At 34.8% G+C, this 22,860-nt stretch overlaps 1 protein-coding gene across 1 annotated transcript; it reads right to left on the bottom strand.

Annotated features, from left to right (window-relative positions):
* Nucleotides 1-10,353: 10,353 nt before the first annotated feature.
* Nucleotides 10,354-14,413, bottom strand: LOC149566202 (putative disease resistance protein RGA3). The gene has a single exon (XM_089819621.1). It carries the CDS (start codon nucleotides 14,266-14,268, stop codon nucleotides 11,539-11,541), a length of 2,730 nt encoding a protein of 909 aa, XP_089675747.1. The 5' UTR covers nucleotides 14,269-14,413; the 3' UTR covers nucleotides 10,354-11,538.
* Nucleotides 14,414-22,860: the final 8,447 nt, after the last annotated feature.

The following is a 22,860-nucleotide window of genomic DNA, read 5'->3' as shown; positions in this document are numbered from 1 at the left end:
GAAAACTATTAATTTAAGATTAGGAAACAAATTTAGAAAAAAAATACTATTTAACATTAGAAAACACAAAATAATACTTGTTAAACTCTTTGGCCCTAACCCTAACCCTATATAAATTTCCCTTGTTCTAAGCTTAACCCTAACCCTAAGCTAAACCCTAACTCTAACTATAATCTAACCCTAACCCCAACTCAAACTCAAACCCTAATCTAACCCTAACTCTAATTCTAATTCTTAACCCTCACCCTAAGCCGAACCCTACCTTTAACCAACTCTAACTCTAACTTTAACCCTAACTCTAACCCTAGTCTAACCCTAATTAAAACCCTAGTATAACCTTATCTCAAACCCAAACCCTAATCTTACCCTAACCCTAACTCAAACCCTAATCTAGCCCTAGAACCATAAGCCTAATCTAATTGTTACCCTAATCTAACACTAACTCGAATTCTAACCCTAATCTAACCCTAAGTCAAATTCTAACCCTAATCTAACCCTAACTCAAACTCAAAACCCAATCTAATCCTAACCCTAACTCAAACCTTAATCTAACCCTAACTCTAATTCTAACCTAAACCCTAACTCTAATTCTAGCTCAAACTCAAACCTAGCTAGATAATCCTTTAATTCTAGAACCCTAACCCTAATCCTAACTCTATCTCTAATCATAACCCTAATCACATAATCAGATCTCTAATTCCACCCCTAGCCCTAACCTTAACTCTAGCCCTAGTTCTCCTTATATATTTAACCCAAGTAGTTTTGTAGCCCTAATTATAAAGTTATAATTACATGACAATAACCCTAATTTTCTAACCCCAACTTTAACTATACCCCTATTGTTAACCTAGAACTCTAATTCTAATTCTTAACACTCACCCTAAGCCAAACCATAACTATAACCAACTCTAACTCTAACTCTAATCCTAACTAAAACCCTAATCTAACCATAACTCAAACTTTATCCCTAATTATAAAGTTGTAATTAAATAACAATATCTCTAATTTGCTAACCCAAACTTTAACTATATGTACCCCTATTGTTAACCCTAGACCACTAATTCTAATTCTTAACCCTAACCCTAACCCTAGCCCTAACTCTAACTAACTATAACTCAAACTCAAATCCTAATCTAATGCTAGAAACATAATCCTAATCTAACCCTAACCCTAACTCAAACTCTAATATGATCCTAGCTAAAAATTGAAACCCAAATCTAACTCTAGAACTATAACCCTAATCTAACTGTAACCCTAGAACTTAAACCCTAATCTAACTATAACCCTAATTGAAACCCTAATCTAACCCTAGAACCATAATCCTAATCTAACCATAATACTAGAACTCAAACCCTAATCTAATCCTAACTCAAACTCAAACCCTAATTTCTAACCCTAACTCAAACTCAAACTCTACTTATAAAGTTGTAATTACAAAGCAATAACCCTAATTTGCTAGCCCAAAATTTAACTATACATACCCCTATTACTAACCCTAGAACTCTAATTCTAATTCTTAACCCTAACCCTAATCCAAACCCTAACTCTAACTAACTATAACTCAAACTCAAATCCTAACTCAAACCCTAATCTAACCCTAACTCAAACTCTAATCCTAATGTAACCCTAACTCAAACTCAAACCCTAATCTAACACTAACCCTAACTAAAATCCTAATATAACCCTAGAACCATAATCCTAATCTAACAATAACCCTTGAACTCAAACCCTAACCCTAACTAAAACAATATTATAACACTAGAATCGTAACCCTAATCTAATTGTAACTCTAGAACTCAAACCCTAATCTAACCCTAACCCTAACCAAAACCCTAATCTAACCCTAGAACCGTAACCCTAATCTAAGCGTAACTCTAGAACTCAAACCCTAATCTAACTCTAACCTTATATCTAACCATAACTCAAACTCAAACCCTAATTTCTAACCCCAACTCAAACTCTAAAGCTAATCTAACCGTAACTTAAAAACTATAACCCTAACTCAAACTAAAACTCTAATCTAACCAACTCAAACTCCAACCATAATCTAACCCTAACTTGAAAACTTTAACCCTAACTCAAACTTAAATTTGAATCTAACCCTAACTCTAACTCTAACCCTAATCTTACCCTAACTCAAACTCAAACCCTAATCTAACCCTAACCCTAGTTCACCCTATATATAACCCAGGTAGTTTTGCAGTTCCCTAATTATAAAGTTGCAATTACATAATAATAAGCCTAATTTGCTAAATAAACTTTAACTCTAACTCAAAATCTAACCCTAACTCTAACTCTCATGTATGATATATTGATGTGTAGATTAGACAATGATTACATATCTTTTAAATAAAAATTTGTGTACTAGACTACAATTATGTATATGTGTATTTAGAATGCATGTTATCTTGATCATTGTAGATATGACTTCACATGATCAGCTTGCTCATCAGCCTGAGGGAAATGATGCTCCTATTGTGACTCCTCCTATTGTAGCTTGTAGTGAAATTTGTGGTGCTGCTCATGGTGGGGCTCATGGTGTGCCTCCTATTGTAGCTCCTAGTATAGCTCCTAGTGTGGCTCCTACTATAGGTCCTGGTGTGGCTTTTGGTGCAGCTCCTAATATGGCTCCTATTGGAGGTCTTTGTGTGGCTCCTGTTGTGGCACCTCCACACATTGATATTGATGCATTATTTTCATTTGCAGTGTCTAGTAGGTTATTAGATTAGAGATGTCTATATTGTCCTCCAATGATGGTTTATATAGAGACATATGTATGATCTCACTACTAGATTTAGAGCACATCATTCATTTACCCTGATGTATTAGCTACCATATCTATGGATCTTAGAGCTAAGATTTCAAGAGATGCATCATTTGATGACATCAAGAGGACGGCCCTCAAGGATAAATGAGATTTTTTTCATCATATAAGGGTACCCAAGGTGAGGGGCTATTGAGTGACACATTGTAGAGATCCTATTGTCACCAGTATGATCTATCCTCATTTCTTAGCTATGCATGGTCATTACCCTAATAATGATTAGATATGTCTTTATTTTGCATAGTACTTGTATGCTAATTTTTGCATGGGACTCAACATCAACTACTTAGATATTCCAAATTATTATAGACAGGGGTGTTAGATTGTAGATCATAACTAGTATCACAGTGCATAGTGTCTTCCACCTCCAAATGTCAAACAATTCATTGGGTACAAACTTCCTCGAGTGACTCCAACACCAACTCCTATTGTTGATAGAGTTGTCATTTATTTCCAGAGGGGAGCAATTGATAGTATTGGACACATTGCATCTACAACTATTGGTATAATATCTGACACTTTGGGTTCCTATATTCACACTCGACAAAGTTGTCTAGGTCGAGCATCTTTAGAGGCATCAAGTAGCACATTAGGAACCTCCCTTAATGAGGCATATAGAGCTATTGGACTATCAATAATAGGTGATGTTCATGCTCTTTGTGGATAGCACACACAAATGGATCTAGCACTATATTTTTTGGATGATGTGTTGCAAGGTATCATTTATATTTATGATACACATAGGATACTAGTTCACTTAGTGATGGACACCATTAGACTGCATTAGAGCTCCATAGTTCTTCAAACACTAACCATACTAGTGTTAGTTGCCACACAACATTCTGCACTAGGCTTATGACACTCTACAAATGGCTTGACCATACAAGTTGGAGATGTCAGGATCATAGCTGAGGTGCTTAATGTTTTTGTTGAGCAGTTACAAGGGCTATCTGAGATTGATACTAGTCAGAACATGGGATTTTCATCATACATGGACATGTTATTCCAACTTGGCACTGATTCTACACCATTACCCACTCAGTTACACACACCACTTCACTTGTCATTACTAGCAATTGGAGATTGTGGCACTGAGGGTGGTTCAATAGGTGTTGGAGTTTCAGGAGATGATGTTGGTGTATTAGGATGGGATTGACTCTAGAAATGCATCGATAGATGATACGATGGAGTATGATGGTCATCGTCTACCTCCTAAGACCCAAGTACATATATATAATAGATATTAAAAAGTTATAATAAATCATGTAGACATAGGTGGCCAAACACATTATCACATCTAGTGTTCGGTCAGGGCATGTACATCAGAGAGAGAATTCTAGTGAGACACCCACTAGTGCTTAGGTACAAGTTTTAAATAGTTTTTAAAGTTATTCATGTTTCAAATTATATGCACTCATATTCATCTACACATGTATATATATGTCTAGATAGTTATAATTTATATAAATTAGTAGGGCTCACTTCTTGCGCCTCGATCACAAGATGTACAGGAGACTCGATCAGAGGGTCATTCTGTTTGTATGCATCTTGAGGGGTCCCTCTAGTAGTACTAGATTTATATATATATTGATGCATTTATATATTGGAGACTTTGTATACATGTGTTTTTTAGTACCTCGATGACACGTACATTTCACTATTTATTTGACTATTTAGTACTTCAGTAGTTGGATAACATGTATTTGACTATTTATAGTTCGTGTACAATTTACGTAGATGCATTTCAACATAGATATTTGATCTAGATGTTCATTCTTGAGACATGGGTGAACCCACAATAATGGGTTCCACTTTAGTGGGACGAAGAAACTTGGAAAAATTGCTCAATTTTCGGATTTCTAATTTTTGACTGTTCCCGCGAACAACCGAGACATGTTCGCGAGAACATGTACACTGGACATGTTCGCGTGAACATGTGCGTGCCTAATAAGGCATGTTCGCGCAAACATGTCCAATGTACATGTTCATGCAAACATATGGGGCACCGATTTTTAGCGCTTTATATTGCGTTTTCTGATTTTTGAACGTCATTTTCACGGCGACTGTTGATCGGGTGAATGTTGGGGCGAACGTGCATTTTGTCTACCTCCGTCAACATCATCTGGTCATTTTCCTTCTCATTCTTATTATCGGGTATGTGTAAATAGTATTAATTTAATGTTTTTAAAGTATTTTTAAATGTTTTTAAAGTAGATTTTAATGTTTTCTATGCATTTTTTTAATCTTTTAAAACTATATTTGAATGTTATTTACATTTTTAATGGTTTTGAAAGCATATTTAAATGTTAATTTAATATTTTCATTGTTTATTTATATTAATTTAGAAAACAGAAAAATATTATATAGAAAACATTAGAAAACAATTTTAGAAAACATTAGGAAAAATAGTAGAAAATTTGGGAAAAATATTAGAAAATAAATTTAGAAAAATCATTACAAAAACATTAGAGAATTTATAATTTAATATAAAATTTAGAAAATAAATTTCGGAAAAAAGGTAAATAAATATTAAATAAATATTAGAAAATTTAGGAAAAATATTAGAAAATTTAGAAAAAATATTACAAAAACATTAGAAAACTTATAATGTAATATAAAACTTAGAAAACAAATTTATAAAAAAATATTTTTAAAAATTAGAAAATTTAGAAAAAAAAAAATTAAAAAAAATTAGAAAAATTAGAAAAAAAATATTACAAAAACATTAGAAAATTTAGAAAACAAATTTGGAAAAAACATTACAAAAATATTAGAGAATTTATAATTTAATATAAAATTTAGAAAAAATATTAAAAGAACATTACAAAATAAATTTAGAAAAACATTAGAAAAAATATTAGAGAATTTTTAATTTAATATTAAATTTAGCAAAAATATTTAAAAAAATTAGAAAAAAAATTTAGAAAAATATTAGAAAATTTATAATTTAATATAAAATTTAGAAAACAATTTTAAAAAAAAACATTACAAAAAATTAGAAAATTTAGAATTTAATATAAAATTTAGAAAATAAATTTAGAAAAAGAATTACAAAAATATTAGAAAATTTATAATTTAATATAATTTTTTAAAAAAAAATTTAGAAAAAACATTAGAAAAATGTTAGAAAATTTATAATAATATAAATTTTAGAAAACAAATTTATAAAAACATTAGAAAAACATTACAAAATTTATGTCAACTACAAATTTTTGAAAACATATATATAATGTTAAATGTAGACATGTATGTCTTCGATATTAATGTCTATGTATATATGTCAAATTCACCTTTATGTCTTAATCTTAGAAGTTTAATTAAATGACATATCTTAAGGGTTTAGATCCTAAATTGTACATGTAAAAATGTAGATTAGAATGTATAATTTTTTATTTTGAACATAGATGTACATGTATATTTGTTCATGGTTAAAAGTAGATGTATGTACATGTTTTTAATAAATTCACATTTTTATATGTATAATTTGTGTATATGTTAACTATTGATCTTAATTTATCTAATAAAGTTAAGTGTAATTAATTATATTTAATGACATATGTCTCAAGGGGAGATCCTAAATTATACATAAGAATGTAGATTAAAATGTATATTTTATTTCATAAATGTACATGTAAATATGTTCATGTGTTAGATATAGACGTGCATACATATGTTTTCAATATTCATGTTTAAATGTACATATATTATTATTTTTAATGTCTTAATAATTAGAAGTATATAATTAACTAAATTATTCAATGACATGTCTTAAGGGGAGATCCTAAATTATACATATATAAGAGTGTAGATTAGTTTGCATATCTAGGTATGAGTATAACATACATGTACATCCAAACCCTAACCCTAACCTAACCAAACCCTAACCTTGATCTTAAAATTTAATTTCTAAACCCAAGATTATAAATGATAATAAATACCCTGAATCATAATCTTGAACCAAATCATAAACTTCATATGCTAAGTTCCCTCATGTATTACAACTAGCAATCGCACCTTAGTGTGCAATGGATCAATCGTAGATGTATGGAAGATCAATTATGTATGTCCTATTTTTAATCTCTCCCTCTCATCCTCTCTATTTCTCCTCATCTCTTTACCTTTCTATCCTATAATCTATATCTATAATTATAGTCGTTCACAGTTAAAACATTTTCTATTTCAGATTTGTTCACACAAGTTTCATAATAATAGAACCTGGGCAATTCCCACAAGACAACCCACTACAGATTGCACTGCATTTTTAAGCTCTTCCCGAGAATCAAGTTAGCAACTTGAGAATTGAACCTAATAAGTCTTCCATACAATGGAACCCACCCTATCTCTAAAACACATTGCTCAAATTCTTACAATCTCAAAAAAATACCTCTATAAAACTGCATTAAATATAATATAAAAGAGAACAAAGAAAAATGAGACCTGGTTTGCATTCGTAGAAAAATCTCCGTACGTAATTTTGGGAACAAATTTTTCATTTTCAATTTTGTCAGGAGCTATTTGTCTTAGAGGTAATACTTGGTAAATTTGAAGGCTATCTTTTTGGGCAAATTCTCCTTCCTCCTCACTATCTTCATATTCTACCAGATTTTTGTACACATACAAATTTATACATAATTATAAATTATTGTGAGAAATAAAATACACGGATGCAAAATAAAATCTGTATAATAACAATGAATCATATGCCACACTCGGCATACCATTTTAAATTAATAGCAAATTAACATAAATCTTGGCAAGCTAAGAAATTTTTTCACTACGAAAGTTTCTGGTTGCCAAAGAGTGATGAGAGAATGAATTTATGCCCGCTCTGACATTGAGGTTTGCGTAACTTGTTGGCACTCAAAATTGCATTCCCGTTTTGAGTGCCTGTTCGTGATTTTGAGTCAGTTTTGCCCCCTATACACGCTTTTCATGCTTGTGTCCCGGTTGTTGTCTTGTTAGTCAATGTGGTGTTTTATGTTTCTAACACCTTTCTTTCAGCCTATGCATATGTTTCATGATGATAAACTGACATTCTAAGCCATTCAGTGAAGTTCCATTTTGAGCGTTTGTCATTTTGCATTTTCTGCCCAAGTGTCAAACAGTGGTCGGAAGCCCAGTTTGCCTTTGAATATCTTTTACCTGGTTATGTTTCATGGTATGCCACTTTGAGGATTTTTAATATGAATAACAAAGAACCTATGTTTCTATTTTCAAGTTGTTTTGACATGTTTTGACTAGGTTTCGAACCTCTCAAAGTTGGTTAGTTACCTTTGCTGTAAATCTGCAAATTATGCATTTTTCCAGGTAGCCCTGTTTGACAGGTAATAACTTTTAACTAGTTCACTCAAATGAGAAAATTTCTTTTGCATCATTTTCTAGGGGTCAAAGACATGCTACGCTCTAAATTTGAAGTCATGAAGAATTCGTTTGATCAGTTTTTAAATGCAATTTCGAATGCAATTTATAGAGTTTCACGGGTAATCAGAGATGCAGATTGTTCAGGTGCCCTGTTCGTGATGCTATATCTTTTGATTCAGGATTGTTGGGATTAAATGGTTTGTTCCCCTACATTCTACTCTAAAAATACTTTAAGTGTGCCAGTTTATAGACCTTGATGAATCCGTCTTCACACTTTTCCCGGGCCTTTCCATTTGCCAAAAATGTTATTTTGTTGTTGTTCCCTGTCCTGCAGTTTCAGGTTGCCAACTTCAGACGCTTGCCAAACGCGCCTTGTGATTCGTCATGAGCCCAAATCATAGAATCATACTCTCCTCATGGCAAAGTACCAGTGCCCCATTTTTCAGAATCCCAAGTGCTCCTTTATTCAGTTTTCGAAGCTCAAACCAAACACACTTTGTGGTTTTCTGACTTGTTTAATCTGCAGGCAGTTTTAATTGGGCATGTTCGGAGGTCGATATCTTTTGACTCTGATGTCGTCATGTGACGAGATTTTGCAGACCTGTTGAACGTCTCAGAGAGATGATATATCCAAGGTTTCGGAGCCCGATCACATGTTTGAATCAGTTTTTAAAGCCAAGCAACAGGCCTCCTGACACAGTTTTCTCAATGGTGCAAAAATGTTTTTAAATGGTTTTTAATGATCAATCAGCAGAGAAAGGCGTCTATCTGTAGGGCACATCTTTTATTTTGTGAATAGCCCCGCTGCCTTTATCCCACATTGGCAAGGATGGGGGACTCTTAGTCATTTTAATACCCAATAGCGCAAAGACTTAAGTGTTGAATGGTGATTCAATCAATTCTATGGTCATTGAAAGCCTCTTCGCTAGAATGCACCGTTGATTGTAAAAGTTAGCCAGAGTTCTTTCATATGGAAATGCCTATGTCGTAATTATAGTCGTTCATAGTTAAAACATTTTCCATTTCAAATTTGTTCACACAAGTTCCATAATAATATAACCTAGGCAATTCCCACAAGGCAACCCACTGCACATTGCATTGCATTTTTACGCTCTTCCCAAGAATCAAGTCAGCAACTCGAGAATTGAACCTAATAAGTCTTCCATACAATAGAACCCACCCTATCTCTAAAACACATTGCTCAAATTCTTACAATCTCAAAAGATACCTTTATAAAACTGCATTAAATATAATATAAAAGAGAACAAAGAAAAATGAGACCTGGTTTGCATTTAGAAAAATCTTCGTACGTAATTCTGGGAACAAATTCTTCATTTTCAATTTTGTCAAGAGTTTCTGGCTACCAAAGAGTGATGAGAGAATGAATTTATGCTCGCTCTGACATTGAGGTCCATGTAACTTTCTCAAGTACGTGTCCTTAATGGCTTTAGTTCTCATTTAATTTCTATAATTGTAATATAAATGTATATATTAGAGGAAAGGTCTCAATGGTTATATATGTAAGATTTCTATGTTTTATTTTTCTTTGATTATTTATAATGATCACAATATGTTTAAATAATTTCACCTTATTAGCTAAGTTCTAACCAAAACAATTATAAAGTACGAAAAATGAAAGTCCTCGATATATCAAAGTTATACTTGACACATCGAGAGTATTGAAAGAATTGCAACCTATGTATTTTTAAGGGTTTCACATCAATATTTAAGAATCTTTATATAGATGATCATAAGGTCCTAAATCTTACCCTAAAATTGAGCCTAATTACACTAAAACCCTATTTCAAAACCTAATTGAGGCCTAACTTACATTAAAATTAAAACAAGTTGACCCGAATCCTAAATTGGTAAAAACTACATTTGAGATACATGCACATACATGAAACTTATGACACTTTTTTTAAATGATATATATGTAACCCAACTTGAAACCTGAACCTTGAAACATTATCATTTAAGAGTAATAATACGGGCCCTTTAATTGAATTCTCTAATAATACGGGCCCCCAAAGTATATAATAAAATCCTAGAACAATAAATTAACTCTAACCATAACCAAACTCTCAACTTTAAAGTTATCTTATACTTATATGAAAATTAATCTAGGTCTGGATGTTTTACAGATTATCTAGGTCCATGATGTGTGATTTATGTTCAATTACATGTGTATAATTTTTTATTTTAAAACTAAAAAATTGTGTGTACAGTAGGCAATTTAGCTCTTTATACATTTCTACAGATATGGCTTCACACGATTAGCTTGATGCGGCTCCTAGTGTGACACCTAATTTAGTTCCTGGTGCGCCACCTCATGTAGTTCCTGCTCTAGCTCTGACTGCGGCACAGGTTGATGTGGTTCCTGTTGCAGCCCTTGATGTAGTTCCTGATTTGGCTCCTTGTGCAGCTCATGGTGGGGCTCGTGCTACAGCTTTTGGTGGGGCTCGTCGTGTACCTTGACGTAGGGCTCGTTGTGCAGCTCATATTCTGATTCCTGGTGCAACTCCTGTTCCAGGTCAGGCTGCACCTGCAGCTCCTGCTGGAGGTCCTGCTACACCACCTCCATGCATCGATATCGATACTGTAGTTGCATTTTTAAAGTAGGAGGTTGCCAGACTGCAACACTCTATATTGACCTCTGAGGATGGTCTTTATAGAGACATATGTGTTATGATATGTAGGAGTTTACAGGATTTGACAGCTAGGTTCAGAGCTCACCATTCATTTACTCCTGACATATTAGCTTCCATATCTAGGGAGCTTAGAGCTAAGGTTTTCAGGGACTACATCTTTCGATTATGTCAAGAGGGTAGCCCCCAAAGATGTCATCTAGAGAGAGCTCTTTCCAGAGTATGAGGGGACACAGGGTAGGGTGAGAGGCTACAGAGTCACACGATGCAGAGACCCTATTATTGCTAGCATGATCTATCCACGATTTTTAGCTGCACATGGTCATTATCCTAATAACGACTAGATACACCTTTATTTTGCACAGCAGTTGTATGCTGAGTTTCATATAGGTCTCAACATCAACTACCTTGATATTCCTAGTTATTGCGGACAAGGGCATGGTTGGATCGCAGATCGTGACCAGTATTGCAGTGTAGATCATCTGCCACCTGCAGATCTTAGACAGTTTGTTGGACTGAGGATGCCTCCTGTGACTCCTGCACATGCGCCTATTGCAGATAGAGTCGTCATTGCTTCCTAGAGGGAAGCAATTGACACTATTGAGTAGATTGCATCTGTGGCAGCTAGTATCACGTCAGATTCTATTGGTCGTTATCTTCATAGTCAATGTCCTCGTCCACTTGGTCGACCATCTTCACAGGCATCTAGTAGCACTTTAGGTGCCTCCTCTGATGATTGGGATTGTTGTCTTTAATTTTACTCCAATATTCCATGCCTTCCTTCAACGGCTCCCACCAATGGCAAACTTCGAACCCCAAGATTTCACATGTCAACTCCTTGAGCGTTTTCAACCGCTCCAATCCCTCTCCCACTCTCTTCAGTTTCTCACAACTCGATATCTCCAACACCTCCAGACATGCCATCGCTCCATCCTCCAAATCGAACAACTCTTCTAATTTGTCAAAGCTATAAATTCTGAAAAAACGGAGGTTTGGAAACCCTCTTGACTTTCCAAACGCCTTTGGCAATTCTCTGCAGCTCCAATTCGCTTCCAAATTCAAACTCACTAGATTGGAAAGCCTTTGCAACTCTGGATATTCACTACACTCACACGAATATAATCCAAGTCCCCTGAGATTTTGCAAATCACAGATCCATCTTGGAACTCGAAACTCGCTTAATTTAAGACTTTCCAGATGTTCCATTTTTCTCATATTCTCCGGCACGTGCAAAGGATCGTAATCTGGATGATCAGATGACAATACCAGACGACGCATATTCAACAGCTCCCATTTTTCCATCCTCTGCAACTCCTCCTCATTAGGAATACGTAACCATAGTTCCTGAAGCTGAGTCATCTTGCCCAAATCCTCCACCTGCTTACTTACTCTCACTGGGCATCGCAGCGTTCTCAAAGAGGCTAGCTTTGGTATTCCCTCCAGCGGCATGATGACCCCACCTCTGCTTTCTAAACGTTCAAGGCATTTAAGTTCACTTATCCATTCTGGTAGGGAACTGCAATAATCAGGGAGAGTGAGAAACAAGAGACTTTTTAAGTGCCTCACACACTCTGGAACCAGGTCCATATTCGTACCTCCTAAGTTCAGGACTTTGAGAAGCTTCATCTTCCCAACGGATGCAGGCAACTCAGAGATGCTTGTCCCGCTCAAATCGAGAACCCGCAGTCTGCTCATACCACTCAAGAAGTTGCTGGGAATGCCTCTAATCTTGTCATTCTGAGAGAGTGAGAGTGTACGGAGACAAACTGGACGGCTGTCTGAGACGGCATTGTCGTCTATCTCTTTCTTTGCCACTAAAATCCGACAGCAGCTGCCACTGCCGTCACTTGCACTTGTACGGGCTTTCTCAAGAGAAAAAGCACATTTATTTTCTATCGATATATGGATGGCCAGATCTAGCAGCAAATCATGAATTCTGCAATGTTTGGGAAGCCTATAATGAGACACATCTTCCCATAGTTGAAGGAGACAAAGATTGGCAAGCTGATGTAAGCAATCCCATGCCACATCCAATTGGTTCTCTCCCGCAGGTATAAAACCTCCCCCAATCCACAGATATATGAGATACTCAGCATCTATCTCCTCGTCCTCGGGAAAGAAGGAAAGATATGCAAAACAGGCTTTCAGGCGGGCAGGCAGAGAATCATAGCTCAATTTCAGAATGCCCATGATCGCCTCATTTTCGTGGCCAACAGAAACAATTACCTGCTCCAGCTGACGGAGCTTCAACTCCCATTTGTCCAGAGTTTTGGAGTTGGCCAGAGATGCTGCTATCGTTTTCACCGCCAGTGGCAAATTTCCGCATTGCTTCACAATGTTACGGCCAACTTCTTTTAGCTGCTGCTTTTGAGGCTCTACATCTTCTTCAAATCCTCCAAATGCATAAACACAAAACAGCCTCCAACTATCTACATCTGTCATCAATTGCAACTCATACACACGAGCATTCAAATTTGTAGAAACCACCTTGCTTCGTGTGGTAACCACAATTTTACATTGACTATTGCTCCCACTTGGGAGGCCAAGTCTGGACAACAAGTCTTCTTCTCTAGAAGCCCTCCACACATCATCTAAAACTACTAGACACCTTAATCCTTGCAACGTTTCATTAATCCCTTGAGCTAATGTCTGCTCACTTATTCCACTATTTTTTCCTATCTCCTCACTTAAATCTTTATCTTTTAACTGAAAGACTATATCTTTTTGTAACATAGAAACAGAGTAACTTTGAGAAACTGAGAGCCATATAGATTTCTCATACCTTTCTTTCGCCTTATTGTAAACATGCTGTAGAAGATAGGTCTTGCCTATCCCTCCCATCCCAACGACCGCAATAACTGGAATGGCTGGATTATTCAACAGGTTGAGTATGTCATCAACTTTGGACTCTATTCCCACCGGGTGTGAATCGCTGGGCAGAAGATAAGACCTCTTCAACTCTACAGGTACAATTTGAGATGTAGTGGGTAATGATGGTTCATCTGCAGCGCCCAGAAATTGACGACGTAGACTCAGCTGGGTGGCTTTTTTATTAATATATCGCAGGCGATCCTTGATGTCTCTAATTTGCCGCCCTCTCTTGTAGCGGAAAACCCATTGACTAAAACTGAAGCCACGAGATTGGGCATCGTTTCCATACATGGTTTCAAGAGCACACTCCTCCGAAATGTCCTCTGCTTGCATGGCAATATACCAAAGTTTTTGCAGCCACTTTTTGACATCCTCCTTATGATGAGACTGTTGATCAGCATCTTGCAAAAAAGCCCTTAAAGATCCGAGCTCATCGTTTAACCATATCAACTCTTCTCTGAAATTCACCACAGATTGTGTTGCCTCGGCTAATTTCTGAATGGCCCCCTGAACGGCCATCTCAGTAATTTCCCCCACAACAGCTCCACCAATTACAGATTCCATCTCTACTGAAGCTAAAAATGATAAATCCCTCTCTCAAGTTTCTATGCAGAAAAAAGGAAAACAGAATTGCTCAAAGCACTAATAACAAAACAGACTTGATAAGCTTGAGTGCGATCATGTAGAGACCGGGCACTTATAGCAGCAACATCGAAGCTACTGGATTATTATTCACTCAAAGAAAAGCAAAATGCGTTTCTTGTGACTTGGGAATGAATTAAATTCGTTAACCCGAATAATATAAATGGCAGACAGATGGAAAAGCAAAAGAAAAAGAGGATAAAGAGGATATTGCAAGCTGAAGCAAAGTAGCATTACCTACTAAAGGAGATACGCCAGTCAATTCGTGCCTAAAGTTTGCGTTTAATAATAATATAAAAGGACGACTGTTATTGAGTATATTTTATTAGTTATAAGATAAATGGGAGACGGAGGAAAAATAGAAAAGGAAAAGAGAATATTGCAAGGTGAAGCAAAGTATTACCTAACAAGAGGCGCAAGCGCCAAAGTTCCTGCCGAATTTGATGATTTCAAGATATTAAATGTGTCGTAGTCTAGAGATCTATGAAGTTGAGTTTGTGAGATATGAAATGTTTGTTTAGAAGTTTTATAATTTCTAAGAATATATTTATAATTGTTCAATTTGCATTGTGCAGAAAAATAATAACCATAAAATAAGGTTGAATTAAAAATAAACATGAATATTATACTTTCAATTGCTTCCTTCAAAAGATATGTATAAGTTTTGCTTAATTAAATGTTCTAAAGAGCAAAAGTAGTAAAAATAGAAACAAAATTGAAAATAACAGGAAAGTTTTAGAAATTTGAAGATTTTTTTAATTACTAAAATCACACTTATGCACACGAGTAGATTTTTTTTTACATGCAATTTAATGTAATGTTTTCAAATCTTCAGAATCTTGGAAGCTGCGAGAATTTGAGAACTTTGTTATAGTAGAGTTATTGCATGATGTGGACATAATAAAGTTTTTCAAACTTCGTAGTTTTTTTAGTAATGTAAATATAAAATACATGCATGAGAATTTTTTGAAAACCAATTTAATAAATAAATAAAGCATAATTTCTATTTCAATTGACTAATTACTAATTTACCAATTACTTTGACATTTAATTGACCTTATAAAATAGCGTGGGAAGCACTCAAACGGGTATCTAAGAAGGGATAAAAAACAAAGGTATTAAATTTACTTCCTGACTAATGCATAAAAATAAATAAACATAACTTAATTTAAAAATAATATTTATGCTTTAAAAAAATGAAATACACTTATAAAAATATCAATATAATAAAAATTATATATGTTAAATAAATGTATAATCTAATAAAATTATATTAAAAAAAAAAAATCTATTAAAAGCATTCGTTTAGATATGTAAAAATAAAAATAATTAAATTCTAATTTAAACTATATATAAATTAAAATAAAAATAAATATGAAATTAAAGCATATAAAAAATAATTTTTAAAATTTGACAATTTAAAAGAGTTAAAATGTTATATTTGATTAAAATATCTATATTTGAATAACATTTTACAAATGAAAAAAATAAACATCAATTAAAACTATTATCTTCTTTTAAAAAGTTTATCCACTTGTCATAACATTTTACAAATGAAAAAAATAAACATCACTTAAAACTATTATCTTCTTTTAAAAAGTTTATCCACTTGTCACAAATGTGGAAAAGATAAGATTGAAATTAATGCATTCATTAATAGAGATAAAGTTGCAATTAATGCTTGCATTAATAGAGGTGTTCAAAAAATAGTTGTATTTTTGTTGAAGGAAAATGAATTTTTCATTGCTTTTTTCATTATGAGCCAATAAGATTTCAGTTTAATGGTATTTTGTTTTTTCATTAAATAAGATGAAAATGTGAACTTTATAATAAATTTTGACCTCAAGTAATTCTGAAATCTTATTGGACAAATTAATTGGTTTTAGAAATTGAAGAGATCCATAAGTATTCCTGCCGTAGGCAGGAACTAATAAAGGAGATAAACCTGTCCTTCAGTGGCCAAAGTTTGTGTTATAATTAAAGCAAGGATTGTTATTCTAGCAGCTAGAAAATGGAAAGAGTGAAGAATATTGTAAATTGAAGCAAAGTAATATTGCCTTTTTGTAATTGTCAAGAGACGGATAAATACCATTTTTAAAATTGGAATAAGATAATGAGGGACATATAGAAACGAAAGGAAGTGCACCAACGACTTCCAAGCTATTTAAAGACGTCATTATTAAAACCATTGTATGAAATAATATCCAATGTAAAATTAAGAAGAAACTAATTTATACATTTAAAAATTGGTTTTGTATTGTAAAAGAAATGAAAGCTAAAACAAAAGCATTTTAAAGAAAATTATTAATTTTGTTATATAATAAATTTATTATTTTTAAAAACTAAAAATTAATGTAAAATATTGTATGTAATTATTTGTTTAATATCTAAATTTAACTAACAAAAACTCCATTTTCCTAATATTATTCTTTTTTACTTGTGTAGGTGACAAGTGAAAAATATGTTGGATCTAAATTTAGAACTGTGTGGTATTCTACTAAAAATCTTGGGCTTCCACATTAGATTTTGGTAGAGGAAATCATCTCAAACAAGATGGGGCAATTCTATTCACCCTCGACTATCTAGGTCACCCTTGATAGACAATTTGTGCTAATATTTAGAGTATGTAGGTTAGGCTCTAAGATGTGGTCTCAAAAATTACATATAAGTCTAATAACTATCTTTTTTATATAAAAATATCATCCTCTCAAGCTTCTTAGTATTGTATCTTCCATATCTCATTCTACTTATACATTTTGGTTGCAAAATAGGATATTTATGTCCATTCAAAGCTTGTGTCCTCCTAGGCCTAGTGCATTATTCTCCTATATATTGTAATGGAAATGAAAATAGGTGTAATATTTCCTATTTTGACATTTTATTCTAGTAATTATTCTTTCCAATACATAATGTATGTAAGGTCCTACACTTTCTCTTATTTTGTCATCAAATATCTTATAATATTCCTTAAAAGGGAATTCAACAAAATATTGGCACACTCTTCCACAGTTAAAACATTTTTAAGGCTTAAAATACCTTTATATTTTTTGGTTATTTTTTAGTCCTCTAACAAAATTTGCTTCTAAATGATCCTAATCATAACTTACACTGGGTACATCTGCAATCTTCTTAGCATCCTTGAATGTCTTAAACTTCCTATCTTTGAGTTTATACATCTCAAAGGCGAAAATAGATTCATCAAATTTTCCAATGTAGATATTTACTCTGTTGAGAGTAGAGCATATTTTTGGAACTTAGGGAGAATATTAAGGTAGTGGACATGTTGTATTCGTGAATTTTTTTGTTATGTTGATGTTAACATTTATTATGAAGTTGCATACTCAAATTTTGTATGAATTAAATAGGTTAATTATCGATACAATATAGAAATAATTAACAATTATTAATATGCAAGCATGATTTTGTGTTGCAAGATGAGTGTAGACAATATTTCTATGGTCATAGTATCTTATGTGAGAGCTTGGATGAGTTACAAAAGATTTAGTGAAGACTAGTAGCAGACAAGTAAGAAGAGAGTTATGCTTGACACATTTGTCATATATTAACTCTAACTCTACGGAGAGAAGGAATTAATTTTGGTGAGCATAGGATGATAGAATACTCATTGTTGCATACATTTCTATAGTTTTGTAGATCATTTGGCTAACGTAAGGATGGTCACTGGCATGAAATGTGTGATATGTTTTATTGGCAGCTAACTAGATAGTGTAACATGTTTATTATTATTGATAATATTTAACTATGCATTATATCATTTGTATTACTTATGTAGTGATAGTATAATTTATTGAAGATGCATGTATGCCTTAGCATGGTCCTATGCATTTAATTGTGCATTGGGAAATTTCTAGAACAAACCAAGTTATTTGCTTATTTGTAATGGTGCAAAGGTAAGTTATTATCTAGCCATGATGATTTCCTCATGATTGCAAAATTATTGAATTATATATTTAATATTTAACATTTAATTATCAGCATGACATCCGTATTTTACTCCCTACTTAAGAATTATTAGATACAAATTTATACAATTTGGGTTTCTATACTCTTATATTTAAAGGAGATTGATGCATTAATTGTTAACATATAAGGTTTTGGATAATTATTCACTTATCATTCCAAATGTATACATTACCCTTTACCACCCTTGAAGCATAAAATTTTATAACTTAAGATAACAATCACTTAAAACAACACCATTTAGCCTTGTTCATCACGAAAATAAGAACCCAAAATATTCATAATGACCCAAAAAAATTAGTATCAGAGCCCAAGTTTCTACATTGGGAGCTCTGGGTATATTTTGGAACAACTAAAACTTTGAACTATTAAGCGTATTTTTTTAAAAACTTGAAACTAGGTGAACCGAAACAGAACTTGAACTGTTACTTGTATATTTTTCATACTTCAACACTTAGTTTCAAAACTAGAAAATGTTACTTAAACCTAAACATAGTAACTGAACTTAGTCTATTGCAACGTGTGATTGTAATAGTACTTTGTACTATTGTAGGATGGTATGTAGGACTAGGTCTTCTGTTAGAGGCCGTGGTAGAGGCTGTGGAAGAGGCCGTGGTCATGGTAGAGCTATTAGTGTCCATGAGTCTGCCCACGAGGGATCGGCTTATGTAGAGAGCAGGGAAGAGCACACTAGTAGGCAGCAGGAAGAGAGCCATAGAGAGGACCAAGCTGAGTCTGAAGAGGTTAGTTTGAGACAGATGATGCAGACTATTCTAGAACATCTACCTCCTGTTCAAGAACAACCCAAAGTGCATCAGACTGAACAAGAGCATAGAGCCAGGTCTAGGAGTCCTCGAAAGGATCATCAAAGGTCCATTGTGTCCACTCAGATGAAGGATCTTTCAAGATCCAAGGTCAAGCCTTTCATGGGAAAGGTTTTGGTTATGTGGCCAAGCAGTGGCTTATTTCCCTTGACAGGATTTTTGCCATGCAAGATTTTGACAGCAATGTTAAGGCAAGATTTGCAATCACAAATTTAGAGAATTTTGGGGCCACTTGGTGGAAAATTGAGGAGAAGAAGCTGGGAATTGATATGAGCGGTGTCACGTGGGAACTATTCTTAGAGAGTTTCCATAAATGATTCCTACCAGAGGAATGGAAACAGCAAAGGGCAGATGAATTTCATAATCTTAGATAGTACACTATGTCAGTGACCGAGTATGAGCGTAGTTTTTATGAGCTCATGTCTTTTTCAGGATTCAGTGAAAATTTAGCTCAATTAACACAACACTTTATTAGGGGTTTGAACAACCGTATAATTGGAGGTGTCAAGGTATTTGAGCCAAAAACCCTCAAGGATGCGGTACGTCAAGCTATCCTTGTTGAGAAAAGTGTCAACCTTGGTCAAGGAGGTTTTGTAGGAGCCCCAACAGCTTTAGGATCTAAAGGCAATTACAATTCAGGTGGTAACAAGAAGCCTTCTTTTTCTAAGGGGAAACAGTATCAACAAAAGAAGGGATCAAATTCTCAGACTCAAGGTGGTGGCAAAGGTTCTAATTCCAAGAACAACTACAATGCTCAATGCAATAAAAAAAATCAGCCCAATCAGCCAGCTCAGAGTAGCCAGTCTTTTGCTAATAGGACCAGTCGTGGGCAATCAAATGTACCACCTATGGGTAGAGGATCTAGAAGGAATACAAAATGTTTTTCATGTGGTCAGATTGGACATTATGCAGCTCAGTGTCCACAACAAGCACCTCAATTTTCAGGACCTAGGTCTACAGTTTTAGAGCCTACAGTGGGTGATGTAGGTAGAGCCCATAGATTTTTTGCAGCAATTGATCACCGTCAGGCAGATCATCAGGGAACAGTGGTTGAGACCACAGGTGCTATTCAAGGTATATCTCTTTCAGTATTGTTTGATTCAGGAGCTACAGATTCATTTATTTCACCATCTATAGTTTCTAAGTGTAAGCTAGATGCGGTGAAGCAAGATCATGGTTGGCAACTGGAACTAGCCTCAGGCATTAAGGTCTCGATAGATTCTATAGTTGATAAGTGTGGGCTTAGCTTAGGAAGCTTTGATATTGCAGCAGATCTTCGAGTCATACCCCTTGGTTCCTATGATGTGGTTTTAGGCATGGACTAGCTTGGATCTCATAGAGCCAGTATAGATTATTATGATGTGAAGATAGTTGGGGTACCAAGGCCTATATCTCTGAGGATGATTTTTTCTATGCAATTGAAGCAAAGTTTTCGTAAGGGATGTTAGATATTTGTTGTTATGATAAATGATCTTGATGAGGAAGATCCTGTAAGGAAGACTTTAGATCACCCGATTTTACAGGAGTATGCTAATGTTTTTCCAATTGAGATTCTGAGCATGCCTCCGAAGAGGGACATTGACTTTAGCATTGATCTGATTCTTGGTGTGGAGCCTATCTCTAAAGCTCCTTATCGCATGACTACACAGGAATTGGGTGAGCTACGTCTTCATCTTGAGGAACTTTTGGCCAAAGGGAGCATTCGACCTAGCATATCACCATGGGGAGCTCCAGTGCTCTTTGTGAAGAAGAAAGATGGTTCTTTGCACCTTTGTATCGACTATAGCTAGTTGAATAAGGTGACAATTAAGAACAGGTATCCTTTGCCTAAGATTGATGACTTATTTGATCAGATCAAGGGAGCTACAATATTCTCCAAGATTGACCTTAAGTCGAGATACCACGAGCTTCGCATTAAGGAGGCTAATATTCACAAGACCGCTTTTCAAATGCACTATGGGCATTATGAGTTCACAGTGGTACCTTTTTGGTTGACTAATGCCTAATCGATTTTCATGAGTTTGATGAATGGTGTGTTTCGATCTTATCTGGACAAGTTTGTACTTGTGTTTCTTGATGACATATTGATATATTCTAAGACTCAGAAGGAGCATGAGGAACACCTGCGATTGGTATTACAATGTTTGAGAGACAATCAGCTTTATGCCAATGCAGCTAAGTGCGAATTCTTCAAATTGAAGATTCAGTATTTAGGGCATGTCATTTCAGGTGATGGTATTTTAGTGGATCCTGCAAAAATTCAGGTGATAATAGATTGGCCTACACCGACTAATGTGTCAGAGATTTGTAGTTTCATAGGTTTAGCTGGTTATTATCACAGATTTGTCCAGAATTTCTCTAGGATAGCACATCCTATCACTTCTCTTCAGAGGAAAGGAAAGAAGTTCGTATGGACAAAGAAATGTGAGGAAGCTTTCCAGAAGCTCAAGGGGCTTTTGACCAGTGCATCAATTTTAGTCGTACCAAATCCAAAAGGTGATTCATGGTGTGTACAGATGCTTCTCTTGAAGGGATTGGGGCAGTGTTGATGTAGAATGGACGAGTGATTGCGTATGAATCATGCAAGCTCAAGGATCATGAGTTAAATTATCCTATGCATGATCTTGGGTTAGTAGCAGTAGTTCATGCTTTGACAAAGTGGAGACATTTCTTGTTGGGGCACAGATTTGAGCTACATAGCGATCATCATAGTCTTCAGTACATTTTCACCCAGCCTAATTTGAATGCTCGCCAGAGATGATGGATGGAATTTTTATGCAAGTATGATTTTGAGGTTAAGTACATTCAAGGTAAGGAGAATGTGGTGGCGGATGCCTTGAGTCACAGGAGACATGTGGTATCATCGATGACTCTTAGTGTGGACTTGAGGAGTCAGATTCTTCAGGCACTTCCTATGGATTCTTGGTATCAGGAATTGTGCAGAGAGATTGATTTAGGAAGACCTTTGGAAGGTAGGTTTGTAATTTATGTTCGGGAATTAGATGGTCTTTTAAGACATTTGGTTAGGATTTATGTGCCATTACTGGATGAGCTTCGCACCTTGATTCTAGCAGAATCCCATTGTACACCTTACTCAACACATCCAGGTGTCAAGAAGATGCACGTTGATTTGAGACGTTTGTTCTTTTGGTCTGGGATGAAGCGAGATATTGCTAATTTTGTGGCTAGGTGTCTTGGGTGTTAGAGAGTTAAGGGAGAACATCAGCACCCGGCTGGACTTTTGTAGCCAAATCTCATTCCTTCTTGGAAGTGGGATATCATCTCCATGGACTTCATAGTAGGATTACCTATGACTATTCGTCGTCATGATGCTATCATGGTCACCGTTGATCGGTTGACTAAGGTGGTGCATTTCTCACCGATCAAGTCTTCCTACACAGCAGCTTCTGTAGCTAATGTCTTCATGCGTGACATTGTGAGATTACATGGTATTCCTAGAAAGATAATTTCTGATAGGGATCCTATATTCACATCCACTTCTGGACATCGTTGCATCATGAGCTTGGAGCGCAGTTAAACTTTAGTTTGGCATATCATCCGGAGACTGATGATCAGATAGAGAGGGTGAATCAGGTTTTGGAGGATATGTTACAGATGTATGTGATGGATAGGCAGACACATTGGGAGGACTATCTCTACCTAGTGGAGTTTTCTTACAACAACGAGTATCATAGTTATATTGGTATGG

The sequence above is a fragment of the Cupressus sempervirens genome, chromosome 3 (genome assembly GCF_028749045.1).
Source record: "Cupressus sempervirens isolate cs-2001-9-10 chromosome 3, ASM2874904v1, whole genome shotgun sequence".
Classification (NCBI taxonomy): domain Eukaryota; kingdom Viridiplantae; phylum Streptophyta; class Pinopsida; order Cupressales; family Cupressaceae; genus Cupressus; species Cupressus sempervirens.
The sequence above is the reverse complement of the archived record's forward strand: the minus strand, read 5'-3'. Positions and strand labels throughout refer to the sequence as shown.

Excerpts from the sequence above, each read along its gene's own strand:
- LOC149566202 (XM_089819621.1), bottom strand. The coding sequence starts at position 14,268 with ATGGAATCTGTAATTGGTGGAGCTGTTGTGGGGGAAATTACTGAGATG.